The 14,194-nt window shown below is 38.8% G+C and overlaps 1 protein-coding gene across 1 annotated transcript; it reads left to right on the plus strand.

The window, feature by feature from the left end:
• Positions 1–405: 405 nt before the first annotated feature.
• Positions 406–14,194, plus strand: MMADHC (metabolism of cobalamin associated D). The gene is made up of 8 exons (XM_074144777.1): positions 406–431; positions 696–737; positions 2,963–3,107; positions 3,370–3,587; positions 5,869–5,974; positions 7,162–7,292; positions 10,196–10,282; positions 11,522–14,194. The coding sequence occupies exons 2-8, from the start codon at positions 729–731 to the stop codon at positions 11,714–11,716; spliced, it is 891 nt and encodes a 296-aa protein (XP_074000878.1). The 5' UTR covers positions 406–431; positions 696–728; the 3' UTR covers positions 11,717–14,194.

The following is a 14,194-nucleotide window of genomic DNA, read 5'->3' on the forward strand; positions in this document are numbered from 1 at the left end:
TCCCGGCGGACACTACATGACTGACTCCTGGCGCACCCGACGGGTACTGCACCGTCGGTGAGGGGCAAGCCGGTGCCGACACCGCGACCCCGAGGAGACACGGCACGGAGACAAGGAGAAACACCCGCTCCGGGTGCACCGGCCCTGCCGCTCGCTCGCTCGCCCGCCCGCCCTGAGGGGCCGCCGCCGGCCCCGCCGCAACACACCGCCCGCCGGCCCCGGCCGCTCCCCTCCGGGCCTCCCCGCCGCCCCAACCAACCGACCGCCGAGCGACTCGCCCCGCCTCTCTCTGTGCCTGCTCCCTCAGCGCCGCTAATCGAGGTGTCGGTGGATCGGCTCGCTCGGCTTGGCCACGGGCGGGGCGGACGCCCCTCGCGAGGGTGCGTCGTGCCGGGGAGGGGACGGCGGCCGGCGCCATTTTGCAGGAAGAGGTGAGAGGTGCTGGCGGGGCGGCGGCTCCGTTGCCCCCGGTGTTTCTCACTCCCCTCCCGTCGCTGGCAGCCTCGGCCGCGGGCGGCCGGGCCTGTAACGAGCGGGCAGCGCGACGGTGGTTTGCGGGGCCGTTGTCGGGGAAGCGGGGAGCGGCCGTGAGGGGCGGGCAGGCAGGAGGCGAGGCCTCTGTGGGGCCGGGCGGTGAGGGGGCAGCCCGGGCCCGGCGGGTGCCTCGGAGGCCAGCGCGTTCGCTTCTCTTCCAGGAGCCTGTTGGAGAGAGGAGTCCGCCGTCTGCAATGGCCAATGTGAGTAACTGAGGATTGAGTCGGATGCGGCTGGTTTTGGTTTCGTTTATTTATTTATTTTTTTTAATGTCACGAGTTAAGGTGAAGCACTCGAATTCACCAAGCTGCTTTCAGACAGAAGAATAAAGCACCCTTTATTGATTCAGTTTTGCTATGGAGACATGAATAATGTATTGATTTCAGTGGTATTTTTTTCGCTTGGGTAATGCGCGGTGTGTAAATATTTGCGTAAGTGAGCACAGTCAACATGCCTGTAATTAACGCTGACATCTCCACGTTAAGTGATGCTGATTATAAGGAAAAATGCTCTTTTCTTGTAATTACGTGTCAGCTGTAATTGTTTACATCTGTTTTACCTGCAATGTAATCGTTATGCAAAAACTAATTTCAGTAGTGCTTTTACATAATAGAGGAAGAAGCGTTTAAGTGGAATCAGCAGACTTTAGTTATTGTTACAGGAACTTCTTAAACCTAGCAGTGTTCTAGATCTAGGCAGCTTAAGGCCTTAACTTGTAAATACTTGATTTAAGTCAGAAAATCAAACGCGCCTTTGTGCATTCGAGTCTTCGTAATGTTGACAGAAGTTATTAAATGTAGGCTTACACAGAGGGGATATGTAAGAAACATGCTTATTGGCTTCAGTCTGAATAGAGTTTTTATTTTAAACATACAAATAGTACCATTATATCACTTTTTCTGAAGTAACCTTGTTGCATACATGTTTAGTGGCAAACACATGCATAAACTTTTATAGAATCAAGAATACAGCACAGAATAAATTCCTTTGTGTCACTTTCTCAAAAGAATTTCTTTCCCTCACCTGGAAAATAAAGTTTTACAAAAGCACACATGCAATGGTAGGTGGGATTTATATTTTCCAGCAATACATGCTTTTGTGTAACTGTATTCAAGAGCATTAGTAGCTTTGTACTAGAGTTAAGTAGTCTTTAATAGTTTTTTTTAATCGTGTTTCCAACTTTGTTTTGAGTATATGAGTTGTTATTTTTCTGTTATGTTTGTGTAAATGCATAATGAAAGTTGTCAATCTATTTTTAAAGTATAAAAAATAGATGTTTCAGTTTAATTGCATCGCCTGGCAAAAAAGGAAAAAAAAAAAAAACAACAACAAATCCCCCCCAGTAACAGTTGTTCAATACATCAATATTACTACTTAAGATAATATTATTTGGCCTCATAGTTAATCTTTCTGTTGAGGAGCTACTAGCTCTTTGGAGCCCTGTTGAGACCATTTGCATCCTCGGGGAGACAGCATTGCATCATTTTCTGTTTGCTGTGTGGCTGAATAAACTTCCGGTAGAATCATCTTCAGCAGTTGAAAGTTAGGTTGACAGTAGAACTCTGGTGGGAAGCAGATTTTCTGGTGTATTCCAAGACCATGGAATTCATAAAGGTTTTATGGCTTATTGGCATTCTCCCCACGATGCTGATCCATTTGCAGTAACACTTGTTTATAAATAAGTGAATGTACCAAGTTTGTGAGTCTAAATGACATTGGCCACACTAAGTTTTGCACATCTTAAATGTTTATGGATTTTGAGAGCAAAAGAAAGAAGCTGAAATTACCATACCTACCTATTTTCATATGCATATCTCCCTCTATAGTTCAGAGCTGTTGGTATGGATAGTTTGCTTCTAGCTGAAAGCTACGAGATGTATCTATAGTGATATTATATTGTGTCTCTCTCCAGTCTTTTAAGAAGTAGGAGTATAAGCTGGCTAACCAGCTTATACCCCATAATTTGGGCTACCCTTCAGGTCAAACGTCTTCAATAGCAGTGTTTACTTAATTAACAATATTTCTAGTTATTTCTGATAATCAGTCCCACAATTGAAATGTGATAATCATGGAAACAATGGCATGCATGGAAATAATCATGGAAATTATCCCTATCCATAACGTAGTTTAGGTTATGGAGTTTCCACGGTGCTATTTAAACTTTTCAGTTTTTTTTTTCCTCACATGAGAAGGCCTTTCAATAAGTGTTTTCAAGGCTTTTCCTTTATTTAGAATGCTATTACTAGTAAAATAGAAAAGTAATAATAAAATACTCTTAAAACTTGATTTTACACAAACACAGTTCATCATAATTAAAACTGTAATTTGGTTACTGAGTGAGGCTTTCTCTTGTGATCCACAAAGCTGTACTTAAACTAGTATTTTTTGCTAGCAGTGTGTAATACTTACGTTGTTTTTGTCTTCTCAGGTGCTCTGTAACAGAGCAAGATTGGTCACCTACCTACCAGGGTTTTATTCCTTAGTCAAAAGAGTTGTAAATCCCAAGGCTTTTTCTACAGCAGGTTCCTCTGGCTCAGATGAGCCTCATGTTGCTGCTACACCTCCGGATTTATGTAAGAAAAAGCAAATTCATTTTCTTTGAATTTGTGTGCTATCAGAATTTTGCACCCTATATAAATTCGGGAATTCTGAAGTGTGCTTTTTATGTCAGGGACCTTACTTTTACTTGTGCATTGTGGTTACTTTGGTTATATGTGGTTGTGATCAAATACAGATATTTGTATGGGAGAGGGGTTTTCTTCTTGGTTTTGGTGTTGTGTTTTTTTTTCTTTCTTTTTAGATGCGATGACTAAAGCAAGGCCTTGACTTTTGCAGGTCCAAGAACTGTATGGCCGGATGAAGTAATGGGTCCATTTGGTCCTCAGGACCAGAGATTCCAGCTGCCTGGTAATATTGGGTTTGACTGTCACCTAAATGGCACTGCTTCTCAGAAGAAAAACCAAGTTTCAAAAAGTCTGCCTGATATATTAGCAGAGCCTTCAGCAAGTGAAAGGCATGAATTTGTAATGGCACAATACATAAATGAATTTCAGGTAAGAACAGGCTTCATCTGTGTGAAACTGGTATTTCTTGTCAAAGGGAAACATAACTAATCTGTCTTCCTCCTGAAAAAAGATATTGTTGATTTTCTAGATGGTTTTGAAAGATGAACTTTGACTGAGGTGAACGAGAAATTGCATAGAACCTAGCTGAAGTTTTTTCTTTTAGGAGAAGGAAATATTTCAGGGTGTGGCTTTTTGACTAAGCAGTGCTTAGTGAAATAGCATTTTATTAGTGACTTAATTTATGGATATGGGAAAAGAAAACTTCTGTTTCAGAACTTGCTGTTTACCAAGTTTCTCCCCACCTTTTATCGAATGGAATTGGTAGTTTCTGCAGTATTTCATTGAATGGATCTGAACTTACATACTTTGGACAGTGTAAGATCTGCCTGCTTAGTGACAGCCATCGAGTTCGCACAGGAGCAGCAGATAAAGATACCTCAGACCTCACAATGAGACTGTAGCTTGGCGATGGCAGAGCTCGCAGCGAGTCAGATGCATTATTAACAACAAGCGGCTTGATAATTGCTAGTGTGATAGCAGCATTTTGACAGATGTTTAGTGCTACTAGCTGCTGACTCGGCTTTCCAGGCTCTCTGAATTTGTGACATGCTCAGACTCTGGAAGTCAGCTCGCAAATCTCCATTGTAAAAATGCTGTATAGTGTGTTTTTGGTTTTTTTTTTTTTTTGTAAATGTAGCATTGTATTCCAAAATGTTCAGAAAACACAAGCTTCTAGTGAGCTCCCCAGGTTCTGTTTTCAGCTTGTGTGGATCATACTTTCTGTTAAAAGCCCAAGAGAAAATTCTGGTCTTCTGTTTGTTTAGTGCAAACCAGGTGCACCAAATGCACATTCGCTTTCCAGCAAGATTCCTTGTACAATAAAATGCCTGGGGCAACTTGTCTGAAAGGGATGGGAGAAACTGGAAAGAGAGGAGACAGGTTTTGCAACTGGTGTTCAGGAGGCAGTCAACAAGAGTCAGCTTGTCAGCCTATCAGTATGAGAAAGTGGTGTTGATCTTTGGAAAATGGTCATAGTCTCTTGATGACAGCGTGTCTACTGAGCGTATGTGCTATGGAAGTGGTGTTTAGCTGGACAGAATGGGAGTAGTAGGCAAGAAGTCACAGTGAACTACCATTCTTGGTAGGAACAGCATCCTATAGTTAGGAAGAAAAGGGATTTACCAGCGTAACTGCATGGTTTGTTGGCCGTAAAGTACCAACTGATTTGTCCCAAGGACTTTGCAATCATAATACAAGATAAATACAGAAACATATGTATTGAAACTGCACTTAATGTCTGTTGTTTTTCTATTGTCTTGTTCATTTTTTTGCTGGGTGGGTTGTTTTTTTTTTTTTTTTCCCTATTCTTTAATGTTAACTTCTAGAATAAAAATGCTAGCCATGCTGTTTTCAGTGTAATAGTTTCCTCTAGGGAGAAGTTTTGGACAAAGGCAGGTGTTAGGTAAGACTTAATTACAATGTTGAGTAGTACATTTCAGTTGCAGAGAAATTTACTGAAATTCCTTGTAAGTTATGTCATAGTTAGAGCTAGAAAAACTGTATTAAGGCATTCTACGCCTATTACATAGTAATTGGTATCCCAAAGGAGGCAACTGTTGTTAATACCTTCTTAAGCTTAAATGCTATACATCTAACTTACAGGTGCCCCATTTATAACTTAACCACAAGAATCTAGGGTTTAGGGGGGGTTGTTTATTTTGGGTTGGGGTTTTTTTTGTTTTTAGAGACTGTAGAACTAAAAAGCTGTAAAGAATAAAAATGGTATTACTGGAAAACAGTTCTGCTTCTCCAGTTAGCATTTTTTCTGCTTGTAGCTTTTCAAGCTAAAGCTGAAAATGCTGGGAGTTCAGAGCTCTAGAACTGTTGTGTAACTTCAAAATAAAGTTTTATTCTAGCTTGGGTAATGTGTGGATGTCTGAAATCTGTCAGTTGCTGTTGTATTGAATACTTAAGGCCATCGTGGCAAATTCTTTCAAAAATTTCTATATTGGTTAATGCTTTGAGGTAATACAGTTACAATAATACATAAAGCTTAAAATTTTTGTATAGGTTTAAGCAATAGATTATACCTGTATCTGTTCCACTTCTAATACTTGAGAAATTTTAAGTCTTATCATCTGCAAATGATCTTTCTGTGAAACTGTTTGGGTGTATCAGTGGACATCTGGTCATAAAAACAGTCTGGTGTACAAAGTTATTCCTGGTACATGGTAATGAATAGAAAAGTTACAGTTTTTGTTTTTCTCAGGGTGCTGATGTTCCACAGAAACAGCAAATAAATAGCGCTGAAACTTACTTTGAAAATGCAAAGGTAGAATGTGCGGTACAAGCTTGTCCTGAGCTGCTACGAAAAGGTATATTTTCACTTTTTTTTGATAGTTAAGAAATTGTAACTTTTTAAAATGTGAAAATATGTATGTAAATGCTCTGGTGTAATTGATGCCACTGAATGTGTCAGAGAAAAGGGTAATCCAGAGTTAATATTTCACCAAAGAAAAATGCATGCTATAAAATGAAAACCGAAACTGAATTCGGTGCCATTTAAATTCAAGATCAGCTGGGGCGGGGAGTAACTTTCGCCTGCTTTGTTAGTATCTGGTAGATTCTGGAGCTAATTCATTGCCCAAAAAACCAGTTTGTGACAAAACCAAATCTTTTGGCACTGCTTTTCTGTAAAATAGCAAATTGAAATTATTAAACTACTGAAAGAATTTCTTTTATATCTTTCTTTAATTTGTTCAAGAAGGAAATGATTGAAATAAAATTGGGATAAAACCTAGTAATTTTAAAAGTGAAATCTGAAACTGAAATCTGGCTCAAATCTTGGCCTAGATGCTGAAGACAGCAGACTTTGCAGAGAGTAGGAAAGAGTGAACTTTGGACTTTTAATACTGGAAAGTGTTTTTTCCTTCCACGCTGAAAACAAGGGTCCATGAAGCCTGTAGTCCAGTAGATGATGTAGAGAGAACCATGGTGGCTTGGGCCTTCTGTGGCCCAGAAGAACTGTCACAACTCGTGCCTACAGTACGCTACTGCCTAGGAAGCAGATCTGAGGCATTTCAACTAAAAGATTTAATGTGAAAATCAGTGTGTATCATGTCACATGGCTTAGTCAGAAAATAAGAGTGTTCACATCTTAACGTGTGTGGAGAACTGTGGAGGTGTTCGATTAAAAATACTAAAACATTACTATACTTGTTATATCTTTGCAAAGAAAGGCACTTGTTTGTATGTTCTGAAATGTGCAGAGTAGCAGGGCTTTTATCATCTTGCAATTAAACGAGATCCTGAATTAGCAAACTCCATTGCTTGAGTTGCTTTTAACAGGACCTTACCGAGGTTTCCACAAAAGCAACGTCAGCACTTCAAACCAGCATGCTGTTTGCTGATTGTGACATTAAAAACACACATATATCTTGGATTTAAATGAAAGGAAGGCTCTAAAGTAGGGTCAGTAATTTGTCAAAAACTGAAAAATCGTAAGTAAAATGTAAGAGCAGGCCATAACGTGCCGGATTCAATTTTTTTTTTTTTTTTTTAGACTTTGAATCAATGTTTCCAGAAGTGAATGCCAACCGTTTAACGGTGTTAACTGTCACCCAGAAGACTAAAAATGATATGACTGTATGGAGTCAAGAAGTGGAGGATGAGAGAGAAATGCTGTTAGAAAATGTAAGTAGCTGACAGTAGCATCAGCTTATTTTTGTTTGTAGATGAGTCTTCTGTGCACTATTTATTTTGGTCCATTTGTAGCTCTCGTAGTAATATACCACTTTACCTTTTAGAGCGTTTTTGAGCTACTATGTACTTTTACTGACAAAATGGAGATAACGTTTTCCAGCTTTGTAGCTTTTTGACTACTCTACATGTGTCTCATAGAACTATTACATTCTTTATAGTGGGGTGAGTCAAAAGTATGCTAAAATGTTGTAAAATGCTACAGTAAATTATTAAACATGCTTGATTGTTGTCCTGTTGCAGTTAAAGTATAGTTGCAACTATATTCTCACCTTATTTCAGCTTTAGTACAACTCATTTTGTAGGATTTCTCTTCCCTCTTTATTTTTCTGTGGCTTAACTGAGATTCCAGTACGGAATCTGTCCATGAGTGTGTCTTTACTTGTAAGAAGTGGTTGCTCTGGGTTTTCCATTCTGATAATGGATATGGGTAACGCGTTTAGCCTGGGTATCAGTTATATTTCTTGCATCTTAACCATCCTCATGAACTTTGTTGTCTTCTTCTGTTGCCACTAGAGGTCTCTCTGACAATCCCTTTATTTCACATTCTTCAAATTTTTTTTTTGGTGTGTACTCCAGCAGGTGTCAGTGTTCACCACCTCTGGTGTTCTTAGCACCCTGAAATACAATGTTTCTATATATTATTTGGTAAATTTTTTGTAAAACTACTAAAAATCATTCTGTGGGATTGTCATCTGTATATTCAGGGTCATATTAATTGGCAAATAGTCCAGTAATATCCTTTTCAGTACTGTAAACCGCAAGTGTGCCCTGTGTAAAGCAGTGTAAGGGTTACCACACAAAAAGGAAGAAGCAGTCTGAAGGATCAACATAAAGATTACACACAAATTAAAATTCCCTTCATTTTAGTGTGTTCTTCTCTTTGAATTATTTCTGGTCTGTTGGTCTTTGGCCTTGTAATCTGGTCTAATTATATGTTAATTGGCATCTTTCTTCCTTGTGCACCTCCCTGTCAAGTCTAATATAGTCATTGTAGGGGTGTTAGGATGTTGGATGTAACCTCCTGGCCTAAAGGTTACTAACAGCAAATTCACAAGAAAATGGTCTGTTTGTTTGCTTCAGAGATGGTTAGAAGTAACCTTAAAAATACTAATTTAATGTGAGAGGCTTGTGCTAAAGTAATGAGGGTTATTTATAGCCAAATCTCAGTGTTTACAGTAGTGAATCTCAAGTGTTTATTAACCTCACTTGAAGTGATTGCTGAGGGGTTGTTACAGCTCTGGATCAAAAGATGTACTGCATCAGAAATGCCTAAAATACTGTCTTCAGGTGGCTTGCTTACACTGGTGACTTAATTTACAGCTGAAGCATAGTTAATCATCAGAGCCATCGAATATCGAAATACAGATTACTGTAAAGGATAAACATCCCATATTTTGGACCATTAAGGAACTGAAGCTGAGTGACTATAATATTTCTATAAACTGGAAACCTTGAGCTGCTAAGGGCACTAAAGTTTATTCTGAAGTTAAAAATATTTTTATTATGAGATTAGGGAATTTCTTTCACATTTTGAGGAAGCTATGTGAATTCTATTTGTGCTTTAGTCTAGACCAGTGTATTCAGCTGTTTAGATTTTGGCACTAGGACTTGTTTTTCTCAGAGTGTATGGATGGTTTTAGAACCATCACATAACTCAGGGTTTTTTTTGTGTTGTGTGTTGTTTTTTTTTTTTTTTCCCCACTCACCTTTGCAGGTTTCTTGAGAAGTTTTCTATGGGGCCTTGCTGGCCCTCATAACATGGGTTGAAAACTGCTGGTCTAGGTGATTAAAAGCACATCACTGAGGTCTCCTGATCTTGCTGATTTTTCTGTGGAAAAAAATGTGCTGTTTAATCTGTAGGTCATGTAATTATTTTGTGCCCTGTGTTGTGATGTCAGAGCACAGCTTTAAATCTACCTGGTTGAATTTTCTTCTGTATCTGACAAACAGGTAACTGCAACTCAACACCAAAGATTTTTAAAATAAAAACTTAATTTATCAAAGTAGCTGATGCGAGAAGTTTGCTGGGAAAAAAAAAAGTAGATTCTTTTAACTGCCTGTTCAGAGAGGGGAGTTTTTTGACATGTTACAGAACCAGAAACCTCTTGGCATGTTGCTTAATGGAAGATACTATTTTCAGGAACATCAGCTGGTGTAACTGAAACATGACCTACAACTTTGATTGTTAAATAGTGGGAGAGTTTGAAATCACCATTCATCCTGACCACCGGTTAATTACAACAAGAACATTCATGTAGATTGGTATAAAAGTCAAGTGCTTATGGAAGTGTTTGCTGCCATGACGCAGAACTAAAACTTTATTTAGTGCAGGAAGAACTACATAATACTGTCCTATTGGCTGAGATAAGACCTTACAGCAAAACTGTATTTTTCATACATTTATAAAAATACATTTAATGCTACATCTAGTGTTGAATTTGTGGAGTTTAGGTGAGATCTGTAAACTCGTGGAAATAACACAGAAATACCTGCAGTAATGGTTGACTTCTTAAAGAGGATAACAGGTATGATTGCAATCTGCATGAATAATCAAAGCAATTATATTATTCCTTGTAGAAGCTGTTAATCCATTACTGACTGGCACAAGGAACACTTTTTAAATCTCACATGATTGGAGTAGCCTAATGTATGCCATTAATTCTAATCCTCTTAATATTATTAATATTTTTATTGCAAGTATGCTGAATTTCTTGTTTATTAGCTGAGGCCGAAAGAAATCTGTGCTTGTTCCTTTTGGGATATTTTATGTGTGTTCTTATGTGTACGTAACAAATACCATTTGATATCCTTCTTTTTCTTTATTTTCTTTTAAGTTCATTAATGGTGCCAAGGAAATTTGCTATGCAATTTGTTCTGAAGGCTATTGGGCTGACTTCATTGATCCAACCTCAGGACTGGCAGTAAGTTATGTGCTGTGTGGAATACGCAATGGATGCTGCTGTGTCCTAATTAGCAGTGGTATTTGTATTCTTTATGGGTTAAATCCAACTTTTCCATGTTGCCCAAAACCTGTTAAGATAAATTAGGATGTGATATGGGCCGGTTCCCACACTGTGTGAGCTGTCGTTGCAGTTGGCGTTTTGGAGAACATTGTTCAGCAAAGAAGCTGAATTTTGGGATAACTGTAGAAATTTTATGCCCAAAAGCTCTTGGTCAGTGCACAACAGGCTGGTTTCACCCTCCCAAGGTGACCTGGTTGTCCTGACACCTATTTGTGTAGATGGAGGGTTTGAAAAGGTCTCTTTGCGCTCATTAATGATATCTTTGTTACGTAGAGAAAATGAATAGCTCGTTCCTATTAAACAGCATTGGCATTTGTTATCAGGTGACACCAGTTCTCCGGAGGAGCTGACGGTTTCTTACCAAGACATCTGCAAAACATTAGAGTCTTAAAACTTGTGAGGGAGAATTGAGAAAGTTCTCAGCAAAAAATATATATACGCTCATGCTTTGATAGAAGCTAACTGTTAAAACCGTATCATAGTTAAACATAATCATGGCAAAGCTCAGTTTAGTGGGTTTTTATTTAAAAACACTGTGAAAGGCAGTGATTTATTGTGTCAATAGATAAAACAGCATTTAACAGGGGCTGTTTTCAAGGTGAACAGGCAGTTGAAGGTGTGTATAGTGCTTAAAAGCTTCCCAAAAGTTCCATGCACTTAAGAAATAGTTACGGATTGATGAAAGAAGGGTTCTGTCTCTGAGCTCCAATTCAGTGGTAACAACCTGACCAATAACCTGTTCGTCAGGAGTAGGCTTTTGGTCAGAACTTCCTCCTGAGATAAAGCAACTGAAATACCTGTTTCCAATTTACACGCGTTTTTGCTCCTCAAAGCATCTTTCTTTATAGGGGGCTCATTGATAAGGTACTTGTCTTATTTTTGCTGTTTTCACAAAGGGGTTCAATCCTTAACGCCTGTAGAAGTGGAAATCTTTAAATATGGGGTACCAGTATAACCAGAAGTGCTCCGCTTAGTTTCCTGTGCAGATTTCATGAATAAAACTGTACATAAAATTTCCTCCAACAGACATAACTGGTACTTCTGGGCTTGGGTTCGGTTTTAAAAAGGGATAGTTCTGACCCTTTAAATGCTCTTGGAAATGTTCACATGAAAAATTCTTCTTTTTTTTCCACCTAGTTTTTTGGACCTTACACGAACAACACTCTGTTTGAAACAGATGAACGTTACCGCCACTTGGGATTTTCTGTTGATGATCTTGGCTGCTGCAAAGTTATTCGTCACAACATCTGGGGCACTCATGTGGTTGTAGGAAGCATTTTCACTAACGCTGAACCCGACAGCCCCATCATGAGAAAATTAAGTGGAAACTAGGAGTCATCAGGGTTTCACAAGTTATTATGACCTTTGTGTTCTTTTAGTTGATGATTCTCTCTAAGCATTGTCAGGAAATGCCACACTTTAAAGTATTCTTAGGTAATAAAGTAGCCGTTATTTATTTTAGTCTTTGTGAATATGTGTTCACCACATGTGACTTAGAAAATCCTTTGACAACATTCAACCGGATACGTTAATGTGCCACATGAATTTTAAGCTGTGAGTTTCCTTCATCTTGAATGAGTTTAAACATACATGTACATAGCTATCTGCATATCCTTTTTTAATATTATCTTCCAAGCCACGCTTCTTAAACATTTTGTCTTTCAGTGTCTTAACAAATCTGTGCTCTTGGTATTAGAAATCCCGATGCCACGGAAGTTTCTAGCAATTTTGCCGCTTACCGAAATAAGCGGCCAAAAAAAAGTGGAATAAGTAATAAAATTGTTCTCCCAGAATGTAGAACTTAATAAAAACTGCAGAAGTTAATGCCGGACTAATCGCTCATTCACTGTTCTCAAATGAGAATAATAAGATAAGCTTTCAATGGTGCTCTAACTACAAGTAATACTTCAGCAGGGGAGTGTTCACTTGATTGCTACATCCAGAGACGATAAAAAGTCTTAGATTATTCTAGAATGAGTCATCTCATAATGTTTTTTGTCTTTATATTGCTTGGGATTTTATTTTCTCAATGTTAGCTAAATATATTTAATTAGTTTATATATGTAAATGTAATTTAAAGTTGCTTTTGTAACTTTCTTAGGTCATTAAATACATTGTGGTAAAGAAAAAAAAAAAGAGATAATAGGACAATGCTTGGATATCATCATTGTTTTCCTGTACTTGGGTGCAATTTAGACTTGTCTCTGTGCAATTGTGAAATGTCTGCGCAAAGAGCAATTATGATCAATTACTGCAATTATGATCAATTACAAAAATATTTCAACAGGAAGGTTTGAGTAAACTAGTCTGTCTCTTCAGGTATCATAAAAACAATCGGGTCAGTTGAAGTTGCTGGTGGAAGAATGGCGAAGAACATCCAAGGCACCTGAAATTCTGAAGCTCTGTTGGCAGCCTCACTCCAGAGACCAAGTAATAAATGAGATTTTAATCTCATCGCAGTCAGTTATGGGGGCCGTTTGTTAATATTTGTTAATAAAGCAGTAGCTGCACCGGTTCAGGCAACAGTGGGAATCCTTCAGTCTTGACTCCGTCAAAATGTAATGAACTTTTGTCTGGATAACGGATGCACGAGATGATCTTGAGAGGTTTAGCCTCCTGTCAGATAGATAGGGTTTTTAATCATTGTGTCTTTTTCCAATGTAAACTAACATTTATGGATTTAAAACTTGTTCTAGGTTTGTGTACTGCTTCTATTCCCTACTCAGGGTCTAAGCCAGTTACCACCAAAGTCTTTTATTGGCTTTAATGGGTTTAGAACCAGATCGTTTACCAAGTGCCTGTACCTGTCCTCGTTAATGATTGCTAACAGCCCTTAACTGCTGGATCACAGAGGTGGAAGTGAGGAAGACTTTCTGCTGAAGAAGTGAGTGCTGTTTACTCTAAATTCACTCGCTAAGCCAGCAATTGGGAGGTTATCTTGCTCCCCTACCACCGTTGTCATCGCTCCTGGCTCTAGGCTGTGCACATTCCGAGGTTGAAGTGTTTGGCTGTTGAGGCAGGAATTATTTATCACTTTGTTGTGGAATTTGTGCTGTATTAATAGAGCCCAAGTTCTTGACCTCCTCTGTACTGTCCGAGAAAGCTGTATTACTTCGAAGTCTTTTATTGATTTTTTTTTTTTTTCTCTCATCCTCATCAAGAGGATTAAAAAAGCTTGAGAAGCTGCAATGTGTCTTGTCTGTTTGCAAAATACAATTATTTTGCAGAACACAAATTAGCTCATTTGATAAAACAGGGTTAGTGTCTTGCTGGACTGTAGAGTACAGTCTTGTGGAGAGCTTTTTGGACAAGTATTGGAAAAATAAATTCTATGAATGGTTCACATATTTTAACTATATTGAAGAGACTCGATGCTGTTTTTTCTTTAGGTGACTGTGCTGTGCTTGCCTTTCTGTGTTTTATAAGGGGTGGGAGCTGTCAGGCAGCTGTCCAAATTAAGCGTGGGACGCTAGTTTTTGAGTTCATATCCTTTAAAGTTTCAGGTTGGGAAGGGCTTTTACAGTGACTTTTCAAATGGCTTCAACCCAAGGCAAAAAATCTCACTGAAGAGAAGCGGGAGTTTTGCCTTGATTTCGCTAATACTAATGTTTGATGCCAGATTTTGAGGGGAGATGTGATCTCCCCATATTTTTCTAAATAAAATTTTCTCATGTGTTTTGAGTCTCAAAAGAGACTAGAACTGTTCGGGTTCTATTTCCATCCCATCTGAAGAGCTATACTGTGCCTTAATGAACTTATGACTATGAAATAAAAGTTCTGGACTACAGTGTGATGAACTGTACTTCTGAT

The sequence above is a fragment of the Numenius arquata genome, chromosome 3, assembly GCF_964106895.1.
Source record: "Numenius arquata chromosome 3, bNumArq3.hap1.1, whole genome shotgun sequence".
In the NCBI taxonomy this organism is placed as follows: domain Eukaryota; kingdom Metazoa; phylum Chordata; class Aves; order Charadriiformes; family Scolopacidae; genus Numenius; species Numenius arquata.

What these genes read in the sequence shown, in the direction of transcription:
- MMADHC (XM_074144777.1), top strand. An exon ending in TCCTGAGCTGCTACGAAAAG is followed by an intron (nt 5,975 to 7,161) that starts GTATATTTTCAC and finishes TTTTTTTTTTAG; the next exon opens with ACTTTGAATCAATGTTTCCA. An exon ending in ATCCAACCTCAGGACTGGCA is followed by an intron (nt 10,283 to 11,521) that starts GTAAGTTATGTG and finishes TTTTCCACCTAG; the next exon opens with TTTTTTGGACCTTACACGAA.